Source organism: Neofelis nebulosa, chromosome 1, assembly GCF_028018385.1.
Source record: "Neofelis nebulosa isolate mNeoNeb1 chromosome 1, mNeoNeb1.pri, whole genome shotgun sequence".
NCBI classification, from domain to species: domain Eukaryota; kingdom Metazoa; phylum Chordata; class Mammalia; order Carnivora; family Felidae; genus Neofelis; species Neofelis nebulosa.
Window position 1 is genome coordinate 17,654,751 of NC_080782.1, and position 24,317 is coordinate 17,679,067.

The 24,317-nt window shown below is 35.0% G+C and overlaps 1 protein-coding gene across 5 annotated transcripts in view; it reads right to left on the reverse strand.

Annotated features, from left to right (window-relative positions):
* CDH12 (cadherin 12) overlaps window positions 1-24,317 on the reverse strand; it is a 1,057,614-nt gene that overhangs the window by 87,003 nt on the left and 946,294 nt on the right. For 4 of the 5 annotated variants that reach the window (XM_058716257.1, XM_058716243.1, XM_058716250.1 and 1 more), the window contains one exon: window positions 7,944-8,063. The exons of the other annotated variant lie outside the window; for it this stretch is intronic. In XM_058716257.1, the coding sequence (XP_058572240.1) occupies window positions 7,944-8,063 (120 nt within the window). The remainder of the gene's footprint in view (window positions 1-7,943; window positions 8,064-24,317) is intronic. 5 annotated transcript variants of the gene reach the window in all.

A 24,317-nucleotide genomic window follows, 5' to 3' on the forward strand; every position in this document is an offset into this window, starting at 1 on the left:
ATGAAAATCAAAGGATTACCTCCTCACACTTGTTAGAATGACTGTCCTCCAAAAGGCAAGAGATAACCAATATTGTCAGGGTGTGAAGGAAAGGGAATACTGGGCATGTAAATTAGTGCAGCTACTGTGAAAAACTGAGTGGGGGTTCCTCAAAGAATTAAAAATAGAACTACCATCTTTTCCAAGGATATCACTTTTGTGTATATATCCAGAGAAAATGAAAACAGGATCTCAAAGAGGTGCTGGCACCTTCATGGTCACTATAACATTATTTACAAAAAGCCAAGATAAAACAACCTAAACATCCATTAACAGATGATTGGATAACAAATATCACACACACACACACACACACACACACACGGGAATATTATTTAGTGAGGAGAGTGAAGGCATGGATGAACATTGAGGGCATTATGCTAAGTAAAATAAGAAAGGCAGGGAAAGAGAAATGCTCTACAGTATTATTTATAGGTAGGATCTAAAACAGTTGAACTCATCTAAACAAAGTAAAATGGTGGTTTCCAGGACCTGTGGGTTGGGGGAAATGGGAGACGTTTGTCGAAGGCACAAATTTCCAGTTATGAGATGGATACCTCCTGGGGATCTCATGTACAGCATGATGATTATAGTTAATATTACTCTGTTATATACTTGAAAGTTGCTGAGAGAGTAGCTCTTAAAAGTTCTTACCGCAGAAAAGAAATGGTCATTATGGGACAGGATGGAGGTGTTGGCCAACACTATGGTGGTGATCATTTGGCAATATTTAAGTATATCAAATCAACACATTGTATATCTTAAATTTCTACAATGTTGTACATCAAATATATCCCAATAAGGCTGGAAAAAATGTTAATTATTACTTTGCTACTATTGAGAGAGAGAACGAGGAACAATGGATGAATGGCTCAATTTTACACTTACTGAGGATTAGAGTCCAAAGAAGTCCTGGGCCATTTATTCTGTTCGTAAAAGGGAAGTCATGGCAGTGAGGTCAGAGCATGAACCATACACCCCTGCCCAAACTAAACTCCAGCTCACTCAGAGTGAAAACTTCTCCACCTTTCCACTTAACTCTCTGATCTTCTCTTCCACAACTCTCTTCTTTGGTCACTAGATTTCTGGTCACACTGTCTTCCATCTGTGGGGAATGTTCTTCCTGTGGTTTACTCATAAGCAGCTCCTTTCTTTCCTTCACATCTTTTCTCAAAGTCATCTCCATAGGACTTCGTTGGCCATTCTATCTAGAATTCTATATTGACTTAGTTTCCTATTGCTTCTGTAATAAATTGCCACAGACTAAGTGCCCTAAAAACAGCATGAACTTACTATCTTACAATGAGGGAGGACCAAAGTCCAACATGGGTCTTGAGGACCAAAATCAAGGGTGTGGGCAGGAAGCATTTCTTTCTGAAGGCTTTTTTATCTTCTGAAAGATGTCTTACTTTTCTGCATCTTCAAATCTTTCTTGGACTTTGACTTGCCTACCTTCCTTTTACACTTTTAGGAACACATGTAATTAAATTGGGTCTACATAGACAATGCAGGATAATCTCCCCACCTTAACTGCAGATGAGAAAACAACCTTAATTCCATCTGCAACTTTAATTGTCTTCGTTAAACATAACATAACATAATCGTAACATAACATCATCACAGGTCCCAGGGATTAGGACATAGACATACTTGGAAGATTACTATTCTGCATACCACATATAACCCTACCCAACATCTCCTATGCTCTTTATCTACTTTATCATTTTCTCCTTAGCCTTTACTGCTATTCAAAACTTTGTAGTATAGTTTTCTTACTTATTGTGTTTGTTCTGTGTTTTCCCAAATAAAATGTGTATTCCTGAAGGTGGGAATTTTGTCTTTATGTTTTTCTTCCCTGTAGGATACCTAGGTCTAGGCCAATGTGAAGCATATGGTGGGCACACAAAATATTAATAAAAGCCATAAGTGAATGTATAATAATAAGCTTAGTTAACACAGGGAAAATTCCCATACATCCTTCAATGACCTAGTATTCTTGGTCATTATTGATGGTTGAGCATGAGAATACTCATGATATAATTCTGAATGAGATGGCGTAGTTAGTATAGATCTATGTTTATTATAGCAGCTATGTTATGAAAAAAATCTGATTAAATGTTATTTTTGCACCTGAAAATGATCTCTTTGGAGATCACAGACTCTAGTGCTGGCCATGTCCTGATTAACCTTTTAACACATGAATTTGAAGGAAGCATTGGCAAATATATGTTAATCCTCACTTCTTTTAGGAATTGCTAATAGATGGTAGAATAGAAAAAAATAATTATGGTTAGAAATGGGAACTTTAACTTCAGCAGTGACAATGTAAAATTTCTTTTTTTTTTCAATTCCACAACTAAATGATATTTAAAAACAGTTGTACAAGACCTGCTTTTGCAGCAGTTTATATGAAAAGTTACTGAGTTGCTTTTCATTACAGTCTTAAATCAGTCTAAAATGTGAAATGGGTTTTTTAAAAGCTAGTGCAATCTTTAAAAGTAGTAACAAAAATGTTGTATCCATCACTACACAGATGAGGTGTACAATTTAAAAAAATTGTTGCCAATAATCCAATAATGTATTTTGAGCTCAAGAACTTTATGTGTATTTTATCACTACAGAGATGAGGTGTATATATATTTTTTTAAATGTTGCCAATAATCCAATGATGTATTTTGATCTCAAGAAGAGTCATCAGGTAATCTTCAGTAGGAAGAACATTTAGAGACCGTCTTCCCACCAATAGCACACTTTAACTATTGTTTAGGAATCAGACACCACTTCCCAGAGCCTCTGTCCTCAGGAAGTTTGCCCTCAGTCCATCCCGGAGCCCAGCAGTCAGACTATGGATCAGAGAATTTTATCCTACGAAATCCAAGTTTAATTGTCTAAGGACCCGATGACCTCCCCCCAGTAGCTGGGGATCCATTTGAGGATCTAACTGTTTCATCTTGGTTTCTGAATAGAAAAACACTGTGAGGCCACTGGTTATACATAAACATGCATGACGTGAATAGTCATCTCCAGCATCACTAGCTCATTGCTCATCATCTACTTTCACCCTTCCAGTAATGGGAAGCTCACAATCTCATGAAGCACTCTTCTTATTTATAGACGAGTATTAACATCTTTTTTTATGCATATGAAACCACACCAAAACTCCTTCTTCCTGTAACTCACACCAGCCATTGATAGCCAGTTTCCTCTCAAGCAGCACAGAACACAGCCGGTTTCTCTCCTAACAGCTCTACAACTTACTAAAGGCATGTATCACATGTCCCTGGAGTATTTTCCTTTCAAGGCCAAACATCCTCAGTTCTACCTGCTGATGTGTGCAATCCATGATTTCTAAAATAAGGCAAGTGAAGTTCACACAGAGTTCTTGGGAAGTGAGATGATGCAGAATACAAGGGAACCATTCACTGGGGCACATTTTGAGACATGTAGTTTTACTACTCATATGCAAAATATTACAAGATAGGTAATATGTGATATAATTGCTTCCTAATTGTTTATTTCTGTGACACATTTTTCTCCCTTATATTTATCAGCACCTATTGCTTTCCTTGCTCTCAACAGGTCCACAATCAGACTTCGTCTTCGTGCAAAACGTATTAAAGGCACGCTGACTTTGTGTAGGTAAACACTCTTATTTTCCCCTTGAAGAAAGAAGATACTCTATCTTTGTTTCATCGGGCACCTCAGTGCTCAGGTGTCTGAATCCTTAAAGACTCTATGCTGAATAAATATCAAAGGCATTTCAAACCACGAAACATTGTAAATATTTATATACTAGTACCAAGAATTAGCTCAAAATATAGTCTAACCCATGCTTTGATTATACTATGGGGCTTTAAAACACCAACACATTTTTGAAGACCTGTAAGAATAAACATCAGTCAGAATATGTAAGGAGGTTTCACTTAGGACATAGAGGCTTGCAGATTACAATTATTGAATCAAAGGTGATAGACTCAAAGAGTAAAAAATCTTGAGAAAGTGTCAATTCTCTCAGCGACACTTATCAGATTTCCCTAAACATAAGCTAGGACAGAATTACAGAGTATTAAATAGCAGAATGGTGAATAAAAGGGAAAAATATACAGCTCATGTGTTCAACTCTAAGACGCACTCAATTGTTTTCATATGGATTCTAGAAATGCACACATAAATACGTAAAATAAAAACTTACACACTGTTTTTGACAATGCACATAAATGAAAAGATAGTGATGGAAAAATTCTGGAAAAGGGTGGTAGCAATGCTTGCACAACAATGTGGATATTTTTAATGCCACTCAACTGTACCCTTAAAATGGTTAATATGGTAAATTTTATGTTATGTATATTTTATCACAAGAAAAATTTAAGTTTACAGGTTTAAAAAGGTGTTGAAGTGAAGTAAATGATGATGCTTTCTCAATTAGGGCTCAGATAATTTGGAAAATTATAGCACATCACCACCACATGATACACAAAATAGCAATATCTAGTTTCCCAACTCAGATGAGTTTCTGAAATCATTCGGGGAACAATTTAAATACTTTAAAAGAATTTTAAAGGCAAATTAAGACATGAGGTCCATCACTTATACTAATATTTGTTTTCCTAAATAATCCTATTATCAACGCTATAGAAATGTTTAGCATCCTGATTTCATGCACTTGATAAAATATTATAAAGCCTATGTTTAATGTTTCATAGATTAGGGATATTTTTCTAATGCACAAAAACATTAAGCATAAAAATGTACACAATGTAATATAACATGCTAGTATGACAAACATTTTAATGATTTATAAATAAGTATAATGAATATTAATGTTATTTAATGCTTTATAGATTTATCTACATTTGAAGTTTTTTAATATTTAATAATAATTTGAGGTATATGTATATGAATATATGTGAATTTTAATTCACAGTGAATAGTTTCATAGTTAAGCCCAATAATTGCAAAATTAGCCAATTTTAAAGAGAACTATTATTTCTGAGTCTATCTCATAGACTGCATCAATTTATATTGCTTATAAACAAGCTTGCTATACTCACTTGGGTAGAGATGCTTTAGAATGTTTGTCAAAAAGCAATATCACTAAGGTAATATTTTTTTTTATTTTCTTATTCCCAATGAATAATAAATGGCTATATTTATCTCTTCATAAATATTTAGGCACCAGAAGTTCTGATGAGACTCTTCCTTTAAAAATTATTTTAAAGTGTATTCTATACTCAAATGTGGAAAATTTTAGATAATATTAGTTTTTCATGCATTGTATTTAATAACAGCAAAAGGAATCATAAAAGGAAGCTATACGGCTGGAACAAATGGAGACTATTTCTGAGAAATTGCAATTATCCTTGATTCTTGATTTACTCTTATGTACCACAAGGTGATAAATTTGACAAAAAGTCTTCTTAATGGTCGCTGTGCATGAGCAACTAGTTATCATTCTATTAATGAAGGGCCTCATCATCCACTCTTTTCCTGCCTAGTGGTCTGAGGCATTGTTAGTATCAAGACTTCTGTCTCCAGTGAAAATCAATGCTTCAAAAAATCTATTTCATTGTTTATGCCAGAATTGTTTCACCTTTAGTTCTAACTAATAAGCATCGCATAAGATAGAAATACATAGTTATTAAAGGCATACTATGAATATGCAGGCTCTCCTATAAGGTAATACTTTCCAAAGGCTTTAGAATTCATCTAAAGTTGATATTGAACAAGTAAAGCCAAGGGGACAGAAACTGTTTTGACTCATATAATTATTGTCTGTTGAGTAGTAATTAATCTGACTATAATAATTCTATGCTTAATCCATGATCTCTACTTAAATTCATCGTTATATGATTTTACCATACTTTTTAGTTAGATACTCAGTACATCAATAGTTATTACATCAATAATCGTTTCTTTATCTTTCGTCTGCTACACTTATTCTGAGTATATAAATTTACCTACTCTGTCTATAGAGTTAATCACTACACCCCACTAAGTGTACTCTAATATCGAACCTCCCCTCCACCAATCTCTACATACTTTCTTTTCTCCTTTGTCCATCCCCTCTGACTCTGAGCAGTGCTTCTCGGAGGCTGAAGAGATCTAAGACACATACATTGCCCACACTAGTTTCTAGTTAGATTATCCATTATGGTAAATTTGGAAAATATGGGTAATCATAGAAGAAGTAACGCATGATGTGTTCATCTGATGAAAGGATTTATAATATTTTAGATAATTTTCCTTCAGTATTTGTCTATATATTTGCCTATAAATTGTCTTCACCCTTCTGGAATTTTGTGCCATCATAAACTTCAATAAACAACTTCCGCAAATTCTTTCCTCAACTATGTTTCCCTGTTTTCTCTACAAATATATATGATTTCTCAGTTAAAAGCGCCTTAACACGGATACTGCCAATTATCATACCCTCATTGACAGACTTAAAGAAAATAACTTACATTGTAGGTGTAATTTCTCCATCACGCATTCGCTCTTAACAATTGACTCCTCTGGCTTTGGGTCTCTGACCCTCTTTCCAAACCAAAAGAGCTTCTATGTCTTAAACTTTTCTATATTCTCTTCAGCACTGATGTTCCCTTCTCAAAAGACTGATGCTGTCCTTATTACAAACTACTCTTTTTTTAGGTTTATAAAAGGGAGCAACTTCCTGCCTTATTCCTATAACTTTTTGCTGACCTCTGTCCCTCTATGGCATCAACAAGGAGAGCAAGAAATGAGAAGACAGCAGGTTCAGTTGTAGAAAGTTTTTGCAGGTTCCGTTTCCACTTAATCGACTTTATGTTTCTAGGTGACATTAAAACATGGCTAATTTATTAATTAACCTATATCTAATTGGTATTCCAGATTTTAGCACACATTTATGGAGAAGTGTTAATTTTAAAATGTTTAGCTCCTTTGCATATAAAGTGTCTGAAATTAATTTATTTCAAATTGATATAGCTCTTTACAAATTTATTTAGAAATTTAAAAAGTAACATTAGTTAAGTATGTCAACAGTTCATTTCATTATTTTAACCTAATGTAATAAATAGTATTGAATTCAAAATGCAATATATTATAATGTAACATACAAGAGTTCATAAAATAGCTGTCACTGTGGAGTTCTATTTCAACTGTGACATGGGACACCTACTTTGATCACTGGTCAGCATGGCTAAATCTCCTTAAAAAAAATATCTAGCATACAAAAAACAGATTCTCTAGAACAGAGGGATCTCATTTTATTTACAAGGGAATACAAAATCTTCTGGTGCATAATATCTTGTCTTTTCTATACTTTCCAAAGATTCTTATACATTTGGCTCTGAAAACTTCCATTCAAATGTTTTGACCTAAAAATGAGAGTAGCTTCAAAAGCATTGACCAGAAGAATCGTGATCTGGGTGTTTAAAGTTTGTCAACCCTCTTCATTTTCCTGCTAGAAGTAGAAGTCTATATTAATCCAAATCAAACATCCATAACCTCTGGTAAATATAGCAGTAGAAGCTCTGTGATCTTACCACATGTTGATAAGACCCAAAACTAACTATAATTGAACCCAATCAAGAAAACTTGAAATGAATAGCTACTTTAATTCCAGAAGAACCAAAAATCAAATATGCCCAGGCTTTTGAAAAATTAAAATAAAACACATAGAGAATCCTTATCTTGGTATTGGGACTTGACACATACATGTGAAATGCTTTATATTTACACAAAATTCAATCTAGAGGAAATCATTCTATGGCAGCAAGGTAAGGTCCTATCTTCTTTGGCTTAATGTACAGCACATTGAATCTTTATTGCATTTTTAGAATAGGTAACTTCCCATGCCAAGATTTAATTAAAGTTTAAATATTTGAAAGGGGTGGTGATAATGTTGTCTCTAATAAAAAATTTACCTGTCTTGGGATCAATAGAGAAATAAGGTTGTCCCTGAAGAATGCTATAAACGACTCTGGCACTGTTTCCATAGGTCGGGTCATCCGCGTCGGTGGCCTTGACCTGGAGCACATATGCACCTGGAAAATAAGACAGTATGAATCTAGCATCTTTGTTTTACAGAGCGCAAGGTCATGTCTTTTATCTGCGGACTCCATTTTCCTTTAGAATTTGGCATTGCTCAATGATTCTGTGAATATAGGCTGTCACTGGAAATGACGTAACGACTATAACCAAAATGGTGGGCAACAGTATAGCTCTCAGTGCAAATGATACATATTTTAAAAATCTATTTTAAAAGCTATATTCATTTCCAGTAGCAAGATGACTGAACTGAAAGTCATTATGATAGCTTTATTGATTTGTGCACCAGAGAAAACACGACACTGCTTACATTAGCTCATCTGCTTACTATAGATGCATTAATTTCATGATTCGGTTATCAATGGAAAAGCTAAAAGGTTTGACGGCTTACTGAAGCCTAGAGGCTGTAAGGAACTTGCACTGCTATTTAAAATCAACAACTATGTACCAGCATGAGGAACACTTTAAGTTAGGACAGAGCATTTGAGAAACTAAGCAACCAAAAATAATTGCAATTAAGACAACAGGAGCACCCCGAGGCCTCAAGACTGAATTAACCTAAGGATTCAGTGACAAAGAAAACATTAAAGACAATCCAAATTATGTTGGTGATGGTTAGAAGGCTAGAAGGATGGTTAGATGGTTCGAAGGAAATCTCTCCTGAGCATAAAGAGAGTGATATGTACATCCAAAGTTATAAAAAGGACAGAATGTTCCTATTCTTGGAGGCATTACCAGTAAATGCCCAATTTTGAAGAAAAAAAAAAGGATTTCTCTTTTTCATTCAGTTATTCATTCAGTCTTTTTCTTTAAGGCTGTACAACACTGGAGCAAACTAAATATTAAAAGATAGTCAAAAAATTTAAAAATGATAACTTTCAGCACCCATTCGATACCAAACGCTTTATCTTAAGAATGCTTTGGTGAATAGTAGCTATATCAGGAGATGAATGATAGGTTTTAATTCACCAGTCTCTCCCAGGAAACTTCTAGAAGGAAAGTACACAAACATTTGTGATAGTCAAGAGCAGTAACATATTATCCCTCATCATCCATTATCACCATCATGATCATCCTGATCAATCTTTGCAACATCATTAATAATTATTTGACAAACAGGCATTGAGGACCTATATTAAAGATTCATCAAAACTATGTTCTCCTTTGTGGTGAATGAATGAACATTTTCAAGACTAAATTTCCCTCTTTCCTCCCTTCTGTTATACAGTGATTTTCCCGGTATCACCTAGATCTTTGCTAGTACTGAGTTACACATGTGCTGTATAGACACAATCTACACATATTAAATAATTCTCTAATCTTAGTTATAAATGTGGTAGTTAAAAGGCTGTGGGTTGTTCTTCTCTGAGGATATATTTGAAGAAAAGGTAGTATACCTGCTAAGAAATATTTAGTGACAAATTTAATAAATTTTTACCTAATTCACACCATATGCTCAATAAGAAAGACGAAGATGAGTAAGACAGTATCTTGTTTTTATGGGAATATTTATTAATTCACTCCTTTAAGTATTTGAGTTTAACTTTTTAAAAAAATTAACGTAAAGCATTTCATACTACTTTTAGAGGAAAATATTTTTCTGCATACTTAGTGAAGGTTCATATTAATATTAAAAACAAAAATGTAAAAGGGAGAATACTATATTACTCATCTTGTCCTTTGTATTGACATATGGTTATAGCATTATCTGCAATAACCAAATTATGAAAATAGCCTAAAGCCTATCGACTAATGAATAGAAAAAAGAAAGAAGAAAGAAGATGTGACACACACACAAACACACACACACACACACACACACACACTGAGATATTACTCAACTATAAAAAAAGAATTAAAAAAAGAATGAAATCTTGCCGTTTGCAATGATATGGATGGAGTGAGAGCATTATGCTAAGCAAAATAGGTCAGAGAAAGAGAAACACCATATGATTTCACTCATGTGGAATTGAAGAAACAAAACAAATGAACGTAGGGGAAAGACAGAAGGAAACAAACCAAGAAACAGACTCTTAACTATAGAGAACAAAGTGATGGTTAACAGAGGGGCGGTGGCTGGCTGGATGGGATAAATAGCAGAGGGAGATTAAGGAGGGCACTTGTGATGGGCACTGGGTGTTGTATGGAAGTGTTGAATCACTAAATTGTACACCTGAAACTAATATTATACTGTATGTTAACTAACAGGAATTTAAACCATGAGAGACTCTTAAATACAGAGAACAAACTGAGGGTGGATTGGAGGTGGGGGAGAGGGGAAAATGGGTGATGGACTTTGAGGAGGGCCCTTGTTTGGGTGACACTGGGTGTTGTATGTAAGTGGTGAACCATGGGAATCTACCCCAAAAACCAAGAGCACACGTTACACACTGTATGTTAGTCAAGTTGACAATAAATTATATTTAAAAAAATAAAATAAAAATAAAATTAGGACATCAATCAATCAATCAATCAATACTAAAAAAAAAAGCCTAGTGCCAAACAATAAATTTTAAAAAAAAAATAAAAAATTAGTACTCAGTTACAATAGATTACCTTCAGTTTAGTTAAAAAGTGATTCACTAAGAACCATATAAGTTAGGGGCACCTGGGTGGCTCAATTGGTTAAGCGTCCGACTTCGGCTCAGGTCATGATCTCACAGTTCACAAGTTCGAGCCCCATGTCAGGCTCTGTGTTGACACCTCAGAGCCTGGACCTTTCTATGGATTCTGTGTCTCCCTCTCTCTCTGCCCTTCCCCCACTTGTACTCTTTCTCCCTCTCAAAAATAAATAAAAAATATTAAAAACAATTTTAAAGAACAATGTAAGTTATTTGAGAGTTCTTAGAAGGGACTCTATAGGTGTTTACAAAAACACAATTAAACATCACTATATCAGCTTGTTTTGCTCGATGCTCCATGACTCTTTCCAAACTAATGCAAAGGACAGAAATTTCTTATTCCTTTCATTGGGAAGACTCAGTTATTCATCTGGAGCAGGTAAGCCTCAAAACACTACCTTCTTCACTGCTGGGATAGCATGCCAGTTCCTCAATTAAACTATTACTATTAAACTATTACACTATTAAACACTAAATACCCAAGAGGTAGGAACAGGAGGTTACACTTGGGCACTAGGTAAATGTGCAACAAGGAAACAATATAGTCAACAAAAACCAGAGTAGTCTTCTTATATGTAGAAGTCATCTTGGGATTTGTTCACTTATCACCTGAGTTCAGGATGACAATGGAACCACTCCAAATGTTGAAGTTCAGAGAGACTGTAACTCACAGAGAAACCATTCCTTTACCCCCAGACAGAGACAGAGAGCAGAATATAGGATTGACAATTTTGAATCACTTCAACTTTCCATGTAACGCTGTTCTGATCAGTAGTAAATTAATTCATGTAATGTTTAATAACAATTAAAGCAAATAGCAAAAAAGTTATTTTATACTAATAGTTAAATTTTAAATTTTAAGCAGTCACTCAATGTGTGTATATATATATGAACATTATATAAGTTAATACCATATATATGCACAAATATATAGCAGAGCAAGGAACAGAGAAAGTGAACCCTGAGAGGTTATAGAATTAACACATAGAAAGAACAGTAATTAGGAGCAGTGCTTTTGATATAAAATGCGACTAAATAAGAGTTTCACTACAATACCTAAATACGGGTGAGAGTTCATATGAGAACCGATTCGGATATAATTTTAAGTGTGCACGTATTTACCTGTCAAAATGTATTTGAAAAATGAGTTCCATATTATAGATTCACAGTTGTAATGTGATATCATCTCAGTTCTTGCCAATGAACATTCATATCTTTATAAAATTCTAACTAAAAAAAATTTTTTTTGAAGAGTGATACATTACCTACATGCATTAACTTAAATTCGTTAATGTTTTTATTTCCTCTAATTTATGTTGAAAATGCTAGTAAATGGCATGGTGTTTGACTTAGTAATTCCGATTTGAGAATTCATACTTATGTATCATATGGTCAGGCAATACACAGAAACCCACAGAGTGGTTTACTTATTTCCAACGATTTCTCTCAAAGTTAAGAGCATGTATTCACCAATTCAGTCACTCATTTAACAATGGGGATTAAGGAGTGCACTTGAGCACTGAGTGTTATATGCCAGTGATGAATCACTAAATCCTACTCCTGAAACCACTATTACTCTGTATGTTAGCTAAAATTCAATAGAAACTTGAAACAAAAAAAAAGGAATAAAATTCTCTGGTTTCCTATGATTTGTCAGACACACTAATCAGAGTGTCAGGGAAGAAATATGAACAAAGCTGAGAGGCCAAAATTCTCAAGGATAATATTTTGTCTAGAGAGGAATCAGAAGAGGAACACATATTGAAATACACAAATATATAGCTATAGCTATACATACAACTCTTCCAACAGGCATTTTATCTTTACCTTGACATACTATCTACTTATGCAATAACCGATTTTCAGTTTTTATTTGGATGAAAGAGATGGAACTTTTCACATATTCTTGAACTGGACAGTCATGTTATATCAGCACATAACCATTATTAAAATAATAAATATCATTAAAGTAATAAAAGTATGTAATACTAAATTGAACCAATCTCCTTTTAGTGGACACTCAGAGAATTGGGAGGGGGGTGTCCTATTATAAACAAATGTGGAATTGGTAATCTCCTACCATTGAGAGAGCTAGGTCTAAAAGTATATGAAGCAGACATGTCAATATATATTGTCGTCGACTCCCAAAAAGGTTGTACTAATTTACATGTCTACCAACCGGTATATTTTCCAGTATTCTCACCAGTATTCGTTGTTCTTCTTTTGTATCTTTTTATATTATGAGTGAATTTCAGTACCTTATGTATGAGTCATTTTTATTTTGTGTGCTTGTGTGTATGTATATAAACCTTACTCAAATTCTTAACCTATTTTACTTTCATAGTCTATATCTATCTGTCCATCTTTAAAATTATATTTACTGGCTCATGGGTGCCTGGGTGGCTCAGTCGGTTAAGCCTCCGACTTCAGCTCAGGTCACGATCTCACGGTTCGTGAGTTCAAGCCCCACGTTGGGCTCTGTGCTGACGGTTCGGAGCCTAGAGCCTGCTTCAGATTCTGTGTCTCCCTCTCTCTCTGCCCCTCTCCCGCCTGTGCTCTGTCTCAAAAATAAACACTAAAAAAAATTTTTTTAAGTATATTTACTAGCTCATTTTGACTTCTGGTCTTTTTTTTTTTTTCATTTTGCGTGTTCCAAGTGGTTTTCCTTTATGTTTATCAGTGTGTGCGTATATGTATCCTTCCCTCAAAAATATTATTCTATCTGTGTGGCTGATGAGATTTGGTGGTTTTAATTAATCTCTTCTTCTAATCTATATTCAATGAGGATATGTGTTCTGGAACCTAGAGTAGGTGGGCTATCTGGTTTTCATAATGCAAGCACACGTGGCCTACTTCTGCTCACATGTAGGTCATGTGATAGTCATACTCTATTTATTTGATTTCAAGAAGATTAATATTACCAATAGGGATGAATTTTTAAAAAATCCAACACAATGCCTGTGTTTTAAAATGAGAGAACTGAAGCCCAATGATGTTCAAATCATTCTTGTTGACACTAAAAGAATGTCACCAACACATTCTCATTCAAAATGGTCGAAGAGATGGGAGCAGAGCTGAGCCCTCACGATTTCGGCCCAAGTAGACATCAACTTACTGACTGATTCGTTTCTTCTTTCAATCAACAAATGTTCAGTGGCACACACCATACACCAGGGACTGCTCTCAACAAACCATAAAAGAGAAATTCATTGCATAGCTATTTATTCAGGCAAATGTCACCTCCAGCAAGGCGTTTTTATATTCTATGCATTTTTTTGCATTTGGGGTATGAAAAATGTGCTAGAAATATGTTGAAAATATAAGTGGACTATGTATAATTTATGGCTTCTATAAAATCATTTTTTTTTAATTTTCTAGGTGAATAAGCATGTTCTACTCACTGAATATGTGCTTTGTTTTTCATCACCCCTGCAACTGTCTCAACTAGTTTGAGACCTCACTTTCATAACTGCAATGCTGAGAAACATTCTAATTGCTTCCTCCTCCAGCTCCTGTCACACAGGAGCATCACAGTCATTGTCCCATAACACAAGGTTGATCATGTTACTCTCCTTCTTTGAAAAATAAGTTAAAAATTTGGGACACCTGGGTGGCTCAGTTGGTTAAGCATTTGACTTTGGTTCAGGTCATGATCTTGGGTTCGTGAGTTTGAGCCCTACATCGGGCTCTCTGCTATGAGTGTGCAGTTGGTTTCAAATTCTCTGTTCTCCTCTCTCTCTCTTCCCCTTCCCCGTTCATGCTTGCTCTCTCTCTCTCTCTCTCTCTCAAAAAATAAATTGAAAAAACATTAAAAAATAAATAATTAAAACAAAATAAGTCCTAAAGGGTTTCTATTCCTTTCGAAAGAAAAATCACCTAAACTCACTGGCATGCTATGAATAGCATGATAGGCATGAGCTTCAAAATCCCTGTAGATTAATTTCTTTATATATACATATAGTTTTAAGCTTATTTATTTTGAGAGAAAGAGGGAGAGAGAGAGAGAGAGAGAGAGAGGAAGAGAGAGGGAAAGAGAAAGGATCCCAAGCAAGCCTCAAACTGTCAGGACAGAGCCCAACACAGGGCTTGATCTCACAAACTGTGAGATTATGACCTGAGCCAAAACCAAGAGTGGGTCTCTTAACCGAATGAACCACCCAGGAGTCCCCTGTAGGTTAATTTCTGACTGTGCGGCCAGGGACCCCGGGCCAAGCCTGTACATACTTAGTTACTGTGGAGTTGAGCCTCTTTCATACCTCTGTATTCTTGCCCAAGTGATCCTGTAACCGGCAGCACTTTTGCCTCAACCATCTGGAAAAATAGTACACACCCTTGATGTCCTAGCTGCACTGTCACTTCCATGAATGCTTGTTTTTCTACTCCCAAGCAGAGATCATGTGTCCACACCTCTGTATTGCTCTCAGTCTCAATACGTTTTGATTTTTTGAAACTCAATACAATATGTTTTTTCTCATGGGCTACAAAATCTTTTACATCAGCCACCCTTCAATATTCATTATTTTTATACCCAGTTTGTCATGACATAATTCCCAAATACATGTTTATCAGCTGGATACATATAGTACTCACATGTACACACAAGACACAAATTCTATATGCATCATACTCTAAATGGGGGATCTGGCAGCTGGTTGTGGCCTTGAGGGTACTTTTTGACACTAAATTGTGAGTCTAAGTTGTCCTGAATATCTAAAGTATGTCACTGTTCTCACTGAAGAGAGCAGACCAAGGTGAGTGACATTACGTTAAAAAAACCACATAAGCAAGATTTAGTCACAGTATGAAACGCACACCCATGGGGAGTTAATGACAAGTTGTTTCCTTCTGAATATTTTTAACCCTTCTCAGGATTGAAGCATGAAAAGGAAAAAAGAGACAAATTATATCTAGAGAGGCATATGGTTTTCTTTCAGCTCTTGCCTTATGTAGACATTGCATTGTAACCAAGATATAATACCATTCCAGTTAGAAAGGTATGAAATGATAAAGACTCTAGAATTGCTTTCCAAATAAGATTGGAAAATAAATATGCATTTTATTACCTTAAAAAGACATTAAGCAGCAGAGAAATGTACAGCAGAAAGGCTTACAGAATCAACAGAGAGAGAGCATGTGTGGGTAAGTGTGCATGTGCATACACACGTGTAAAAGATCCTACAAAGGAGTTGGATAGTATAACACATTGAAACATGAGATGTGCTAAAGCTAGGCTTAGCTCTAAGGTAAAATTAAGCATAGACGTACAGCAGGTGAGTTTAGTCTTTAAAGTAACTGGGTCTTTAATCAATTTTGCATTAGCTCTCACTGCGCTACTCACGAACACTTGGCTGTTAGCTTCCTTCTATGGATTCTCGTCCCATGTTTGCCCTTTAAAGCTGTAAATGGCCCCTCTGTCCTTTTTATCTTCACCAGGGGCTGCATGTAAAGCTTTTACAAGGGTTACTAAGAACACCGATTCCTGGGCCTCCATCAGAAAGTCTTATTTAAATGTTTGTGGGCGGGCTAGGTATCAGAAAGTGTTAAAATCTTCACTGATCAGTCTGATGAGCTGAGTCTTACACAATTTCACCAATTAGGAAAGGCTGAATTACTTGCCATTGTGATTATTATTTGTGCCTCAGGAACCCGAAAGCCTATGTTCGAATCCGAGATTGACCACTAGCCAACTGTGTGACTTCAAACTAATTATGTAACCTCTCCATTTTAGTTTCGTCATATGAAAAGAAAAGGAAAAAATAGTACCTATCTTCTAGCCATATTAAATGAGTTAATATTGATAAAGAAGTTACAATAAAAGTTTTCCACCTAGTATGTGCTATTTAATGTGTAACAAAATAAATGCATGCATACTTATTTTCAATGCCTGTCCTCAAGACCTCCTTATTGATATTCATATACTGATCTGGACTGTATCTTCTGTATGTTGGAAAAACGTGATTTGGGAATGTGCATTTAGAATACATTAAAATACAAACAAGTAGAATATGACAATATGGGACCACTTTCTTAGAGACCCAAGAAAGAAACGTTTGTATACTTGTCAAATTTGCTTGAAATAATCAGAGCTTTTAAAGATTAGTAAAGATAATATGTCATAGAAATCCTCCAGAGTGAATTGTATGCCCTCTTCAACTGCACTTCTAGGATAAGAACAGGCACTTCGGTTTTATACTGCCTTCAACAATGATTCTGCTCAGCCTGGCCATAGAACATCCCTTGGCAAACCTGGACGGTGGCTTTGACATCCACTTACGATTTGGTATTCAGTCCAAGGACCCAAAAGCACTCTAACGTTATAAAACTTTTGTTCTAGATACGTACTAAATATTTTAGGCTATATGTATTTACACCTCGTGATTCAAATGTACTTTGATGGATATGACAATCCATTTTTACGAGCACTTTATCTCTCTGTTGTGTGCCAAGAATTCTATACCACATACACCAGTAAAAATGCTAATGACTGTTCCCAGTGACACGCTAAATTCCAATTACCAGTGATGATACAATGTTGCCTCCTTTGTGCCCAATGTAATTGGAAATTATTTTCACGAATGCTGTCAGGAAATTCCATAGAAATCATGATGAAATATAAGAGTTTGGAATTCATTCATTCAGTGGCTTTTAGCCATAATTTTCTAAGCTTTGTATTTTTCTGTGTAATATTGTATTCTTAAGGATAAAAAATGTTTTTTGATTAAATGCAGTTAGCCAAGATATTAAGGACCAGTTAATGTAATTAATTATTTGTTTAACACACACTCTATACTCCTAAAATTATTTGTTTTTATTTGATCGATGATTCTGCCGTGTTAAGGGTAAAATTAAAAAAAATATGTCTATCTACCCATCTACAGACCTTCCTCAACCTACAATTAGGTTACATCCTGATAAACACATCCTAGTTGAAAATATCTTAAGTTGAAAATGCATTTAATACATGTGACCTACTGAACATCATGGTTTAGCCCAGCTTAACTTAAATGCTCTCAGAACACTTACATTAGCCTACAAAATCATCGAACAAAAACTTATCAAGAGGCTGTCTGTACTTATCTACTTATCCATCTATCTCTCCATCATGTATCTACGTATCTATCGATCAATTCTATTTATCTGTATCTATCTTCCTATCTATTTATCTACTTAGCTTTAGTAAAAGAAAAAAAAAACAAATTGTATATGTATATGTGTGTATATGTGTGTGTATATGAACCAGAAGTATTGGATCCTAGAACTGGCTGTATAATTGAATATATATATATGATTGTTTTGAAAGCTGTTTCAATTCTGTAAGGATAATAATGTAATTTTAGTGAATAGTATGGTAATCCCACCCTCCCAAATGAATACCACCTAATCTTAAAACTGTCTATATATGTATTTATATATCACTATCTCCCTGACACCTCCATGTGTGTTAGAAGAAGCTTAACTTCCATGAAGGTAGTTGGCTCAAGTTTAAACTGACAAGTGCAAGTGATTTTTTTGTTTTGTTTTGTTTTGTTTTTTTGTTTTTTTCTGGCTAATGATGAGTGGTTAAGAAGTATAAAGGTAACCCAGTTCAAGCCCATAAAACCAGAGATGTTTGTTGAGAGCTTCTAGGAAATGTTCTCTTTCTCTTTTTCTCTGGAATTGGTGTGCAAATATCTGGAACTAATACAACCATTTCAACACCTTGGGGGAAATGCCACCAGAGACAGCGATACACAAGAGGCCACAAACTTAGGAATCCCAGGAAAGGAAGTGAGGAGCCTTGATCAAACTTGGCTGAAGCTCAACCTCCAAACATTTGATGGTTCAAGACCATAAATCCTTTTTTGTGTGAGATTTTTATACTTTGAGTTGGACTGGGAGGTTTTTGTTGTTGTTGTTACTTCCAAATTAACAAAATTTTGGCAAGTCACCTAAACACTCTAAGCCTGTTATTTCAAATTGAAAGTAGGATTATAAATACTTGGGATCACATGGAACTCATTTACTCATTAACTCATGAGTTAATGCATGTAAATTGCTTAGCATAATAACTGGCACATAGGGAGCCCACATCAAAGTGGTTGCTGTTAAAATTCTTCAACTTTATAATGAAGGGGCAACATTTTCTTGTTTCCTTCTAATTCTAGTAATTGGTTGTACAAATTGAAACAAAATCCAATCTTAATTCTTTTCAAAGTATCTTCCCCATTACTGTAGATTAATCTTTCAGTTATAGGATTTTGAATATATCACTGCTCTTTTCAAATCCTTCCATGGTGTGCCATGAATCACTACTTAACATCTGAATTCCTTCAAGACTATTCAATGTCTGAAATCCATCTGGTTTTTTTTGTTTTTTTTTTATTCTAAAATTTAACTCCTCTGCTTCTCCAAGCCTCCTCTTTGGGAAGTTTGTCTTATCCACTGCCCAACAAAAATTAGAGCTCTGCTAATTAATTTGGGGGTAACGATTCTGAGCCTCTCATCTGAGAATTGAAAACATATATCTAAATCTCATCAAGGGTTTGCAAAATATAAATTAGGCTATTATCTGTATGTCACCTCCTTTTGGTTTCTTTCACTATTGCCTGTGCCCAAGCCACTTCTCATAATCCAGTCTACTTCAGGAAGGACTACAGACAAACTTGCTCACCATTACACTTTCACAGAATATTTCATCAGTTCCTTCCCTTACCTGAAATCTTGCTTTCCCCTGTGTTTAGCACCCCCTCGTGGTGCATTTTGGACTCACAACTGCATTCCTTCAGCTTTCCAATACTGCTTCTGATGTACTGATCTTTCCCACCAAGAATGCAAGGTGCTCCTCGTGTCCACCTCTTTTATCTGGAGGTGTGTAAGATTGATACAAATCTCTATCTCCAGGTTGCCTCCAACTAAGGCTGTTTTCTTCAACATTGTTTATTCTTGGCCCTGCCCTTGCTACTCTGATCACCATTTTTAATCTTCTTTACAGACTTCTTTTCTTGTCCCTGGCCTACAAATGTTCACGAATCTCAGGTTTTTCTCTCAAACTCTATATGCCTAACTCTACAATTTCATTCATATTGGCCTCCAGGTGCCAGCGACTGGATTCTCATTTCTATTGTCTAGGTTCTTAAATAACAAAATTGCAAGTTGACCAGAGCAAGATGTACCCAATTTCTTGGTTACATTCTAAACTTTTTAAAAACCAATTATTGTTTTTTGGGAGACCAGTCTCTTTAACTGACTAAGCATTGCTAACATATGTTTGTCCTCTCCCTTCTCCCACTATTTTTCTTCAAAATGTTGTTTCTCACTTGAATTATAGTTTTATGATACTTCATAATCATCCTGTTGCCTGCCATAACAATGTACCATCCACCCTATGTATTTAAGCCACATTTGTTTTTCAAAATGTAAATTTGATTTTGTCCTCATCAATATCCTTAATGTTCTTTGGGCATCTGTCTCTACCTACATTTCCAGGTTCATCCATTGCCACACATTCTGTCTACTATTTGCTGCTTCAATACAATATTACTTCCCCACAACATAGTGCTACTCCATATCCTGCTCTTTAAAGATTTGTCATGGAAGTCAGAAATGTCCTCCTGCACCCAGGTACACTTCAGCCCAAAGTAAGCACTGGCTTCAATAGCTCCTCTTCCAGAAACTCATTTCGATACATTCACAGAGTGTCTCTTCTTTATCTTTCCTTTTTCCCCTAGGCTGCAAGCATGACACATAGAGTAAAGACTGTTTCCTGTTCTTACTGGAATTCCAGTAGCTACGATGGAGCTTGGTACATAATAGATGCTTAAAATATGTTTCCTGAATGAATAAATTAGAAAACAACAACAATGAGTTTGGCTTAGAAAATATTTTTGATTAGCTGATATTAGCAATTGACGATGAAGCCTTTATAAAACTCTTGCCTGAGGCAAAAGTCTCACTATCCCCTCCTGTCAACATTTAACACAATGATAGTGCTTTGCTGTTACAGAAATCAAAGGAGCAGCTTCAAACCAAAAGTGCCTTGAGAACTCTTAAAACCAGTGCCAAAAAAATACAAGGAATCAGTTACTAGCATTTTGGTAATCCTGATACATCAAACAATCCTACAGAAGAGTGTATAATTCTATTGTGTTCAAGAAAAAGAATAAACTTTTGAAAAAGCAAGAACTATATTGAAAGTCATTATTATAAAAAGTAGCAATTCACATTACCTAGAACCAAGTTATTGCTGATTATTTCACAAGTTCAAAGACACTATGACCACATGACATTGCACTATTTGCAAAAGTGCTCGTGAATCCACATGTACGATGATAGACAGTGTGTATAGCTATGAAACAATAATTTGTAGCCATTATTGTTTAAATAATCTCAGGTAATAGAAAAAGGTATGTTATGTGTGTATAAGTACTGTGATTTAATTTTTAAGTTTGTTCATTTTATGTTGCTGTGGTTGAAGGCTACAGTGATTTATGGTGAGGTTTGGTTTTAATAATTGCTACAAAAATAGAAGACTTGGAAACCTACTTGTTTTGCTAGATTCATTGTAACCCAGAAGAATGTGCTGTGGCAAAAACAAACAAACAAACAAAAAACCCAAAAAACTTTATTAGATTCTATATGCTTTCTAATAGAAATTCTCCTAACTGATGAACAAATGACAATGGTTAAGCCAAATAATCCTATCTCATTTTCTTTGTCTATAAAAATGAGAGTTTTGGAATACATGTCTTTAGATTTCGCTATACAAACACATATTGTAATTCTAGACAGAGCAACCTAATTAAATCCATATTTGATCAAGTTAAACTTTAATGAATTTATCAACTTTGCTCACTTCATATAAGTTCCTATGAAATTTTCATTCATATGCTTCTCTTTTGAAAATGAAACGTAAGCTTTAAATGTTAAGGAGTTACAGTTATCTTTCTCATGGTGATGTATGTTTTAATTTATAAAAAAAAAAAACTTTAGTAGTTGGACATGAATCTTAAAACTCATTGCAAAAGAAAAATAGCATATACATTATCACTACTTTCTAGAATAGCATTCTGCTTATTAACCACTTTGAACTTTTCACAGTAACACATTAAAATAAAGACAAAAACTGTTCTACCACTAAACTATAATTTTAATGCACACTACATGGAACATTGAATTTAATCTAGTAACTACACAATGTATGCCAATAACTTGGAGGCATTCTTGTTACTTAAAGCAATGAAACATACAGATGCTACTTGAAAATGCAAGTTTGAAAACACAGATAGAATTAACTATGCCATTATTTCCAAATGCAAGCAATCTCTCTTAATTAGTTTACGACTCCATTATTTATCACAAAGCTTCTCCCATTACACTAAAATGATTCCTTTTCAATATTTTGGTGAATATATCATTATATGAAATTTTTCATACATAGTATCTTTTAAAGAGCTTTCAAGTTGTAAGCCAGCCATAAAATAGAGTGCAGATTAAAAGATAAAAAGGGATTAAAAGTCTAAGAGAAAGTGAGTTATAGCTAGATGAGGTTACCCATGAATTTATTTTATGACTCAGCTGAGGAGGCAGAAAAGAGACCAGACGAAAAGTAGGCAGACAGTGGGGAGTGGTGTTCCAGGAGCACATGAGTACTCAGAATAATAAAGTCACGAATTCGATTTCTATTTGATTTAAAAGGTAGATTGGAAACTTGCTGGAGGACAATTTGGGGGCATAATTACAAATTATGGGTTGGTGGCATTAAAAAAGAAGCTGTGGCAAGATAAATTTCAGGGAAAGGTTTGATGTCCTTGCATGTAAGCACTCAGAAGCTGGTCAGTAGTCCACCTGAAAAATCATTCCTTGATGCATGCTGGGGCCAAGTTGTCCTCTTGGTCTTTTGGAGCACTGAACTTGGAGCCACATTCAGCAGTAGGTTCCATGCCTTTAAAGTTTGGATAGAAGTTTAGTCCATTCCCTAACTCCTCCCCATGAATAGTCGTGACTCTAGTCAAGTCAGACTTCCTGTTGCTACAGTTTCCTTTATTACCTTGTTTATAGATTCTCCTGGTCCCTTCCATTACAGGGAAGCTCAGACGTGGGAATTCCCTCCAGTCTGTGACTTGAGAGCACTAACCTTGGACTTGTCTGTTGATGGGGATCATTTTCCCACTGGGCTATTTTATACATATTGCTTTCATTTTTTTCAAATTTTTTGTCCTGATGTTTCCATATTTACAGGCATCTACTCCCTGTGAACTCTCAGTATTAGAAGACAGGGTTCCAGTGAACACCATCTCTTAGGATTTTCCATTGAGAGGGAAAGCTTCAGGGTCTCAAGGACTCCATATCTTAGTCCTTAAGGATGTGATTTTGCACTAAGGTGCATACTTAAGCTTTCCATAATTTCTGGAATACAGAAACACAGGAACGTCAACCCATTTATCCAGTGACTGGTTCTAAAGATACACATTTAATACCAGGGTACACCTCTTCAGATACCCTCTGGGAGGGAAAACATCCATAGATTTTCATTTATAGGGCATAAATTAAGTGACTGTTGCTGTGATAGCTGACAGTGCACTACGGAGAATATAAGAATAAAAAGAAACAAAAACAAACCAAAAGAAAACTGTCCTGAAGAAAGAGTATGCAAAGAATACTTAAGTTTATTTTGTGATTTATCTTGTGGAACTCAGAAAATTACTCTCATCTGCAGCTCCCTCTTCTTTCCTAAAAAATTTTGTAATATGGCAATTAATATATATGTATCTACTACAATGTGTCGAATGTTGCAAAGAACATTTTATATGCATTATTTCACTTAATGCTTGAAACAATCCTGCCTTCTATAATTAGCCCCATTTTTACAAATGCTAAATTATACTTACATACTGAATAGCTATGAAAACTTGGGCAGTTGACCACAAAGCCTCAGCCTGTAGCCATTACCCTCGACCACCTCCAAGGAACACAGAAGCTCTTCGTAAAGTAACTAAGTTGTTCTATTCTGTTGACCACACTTGCTGCAAAATTTTTATTTCAACATTTTTTAATTGTAAATGAGCTTTTAAAAATATACTGCTTGTCTTAAAGTCTAATCCTAGGTAAGACAGTTTGCTGTCAGGAAGGGTGGTGCCTGCAGCCCTGTTCTTTCTCAAGATCGTTTGGCCATTGTGAGATTTTTGTGGTTCCATATGCATTTTAGGATTTTTTTTCTATTTCTATAAAAATGCCATTGGGATTTTGATAGGGATTATATTGACTCTGCAGAGTCAATTTGGGTAGTACAAATATCTTAACAATATTTATTCTTCCAATTCATTGAACACAAGATGTCTCTCCATTTAGGTGTGTCTTCTTTAATTTTTTTCTCATCAATGTTTGATAGTTTTCAATGTATAACTTTTTCACCTCTTTTGTTAAGTTTATTACTAAATAATTTATCCTTTTTGATGCAGTTGTACAGGGAATTGTTTTCATTATTTTCTGGATGGTTTCTTTTAGTGACAGAAATGAAACTAATCTTTGGATGTGGATTTTATATTGTGTAATTTTACTGTATTTATTAATTCTAACCTTTTTTGTGACACCTTATTTATAGCTTCACACAATTAATAATGATAATAGCAAAAATGAATATTAATAACACTT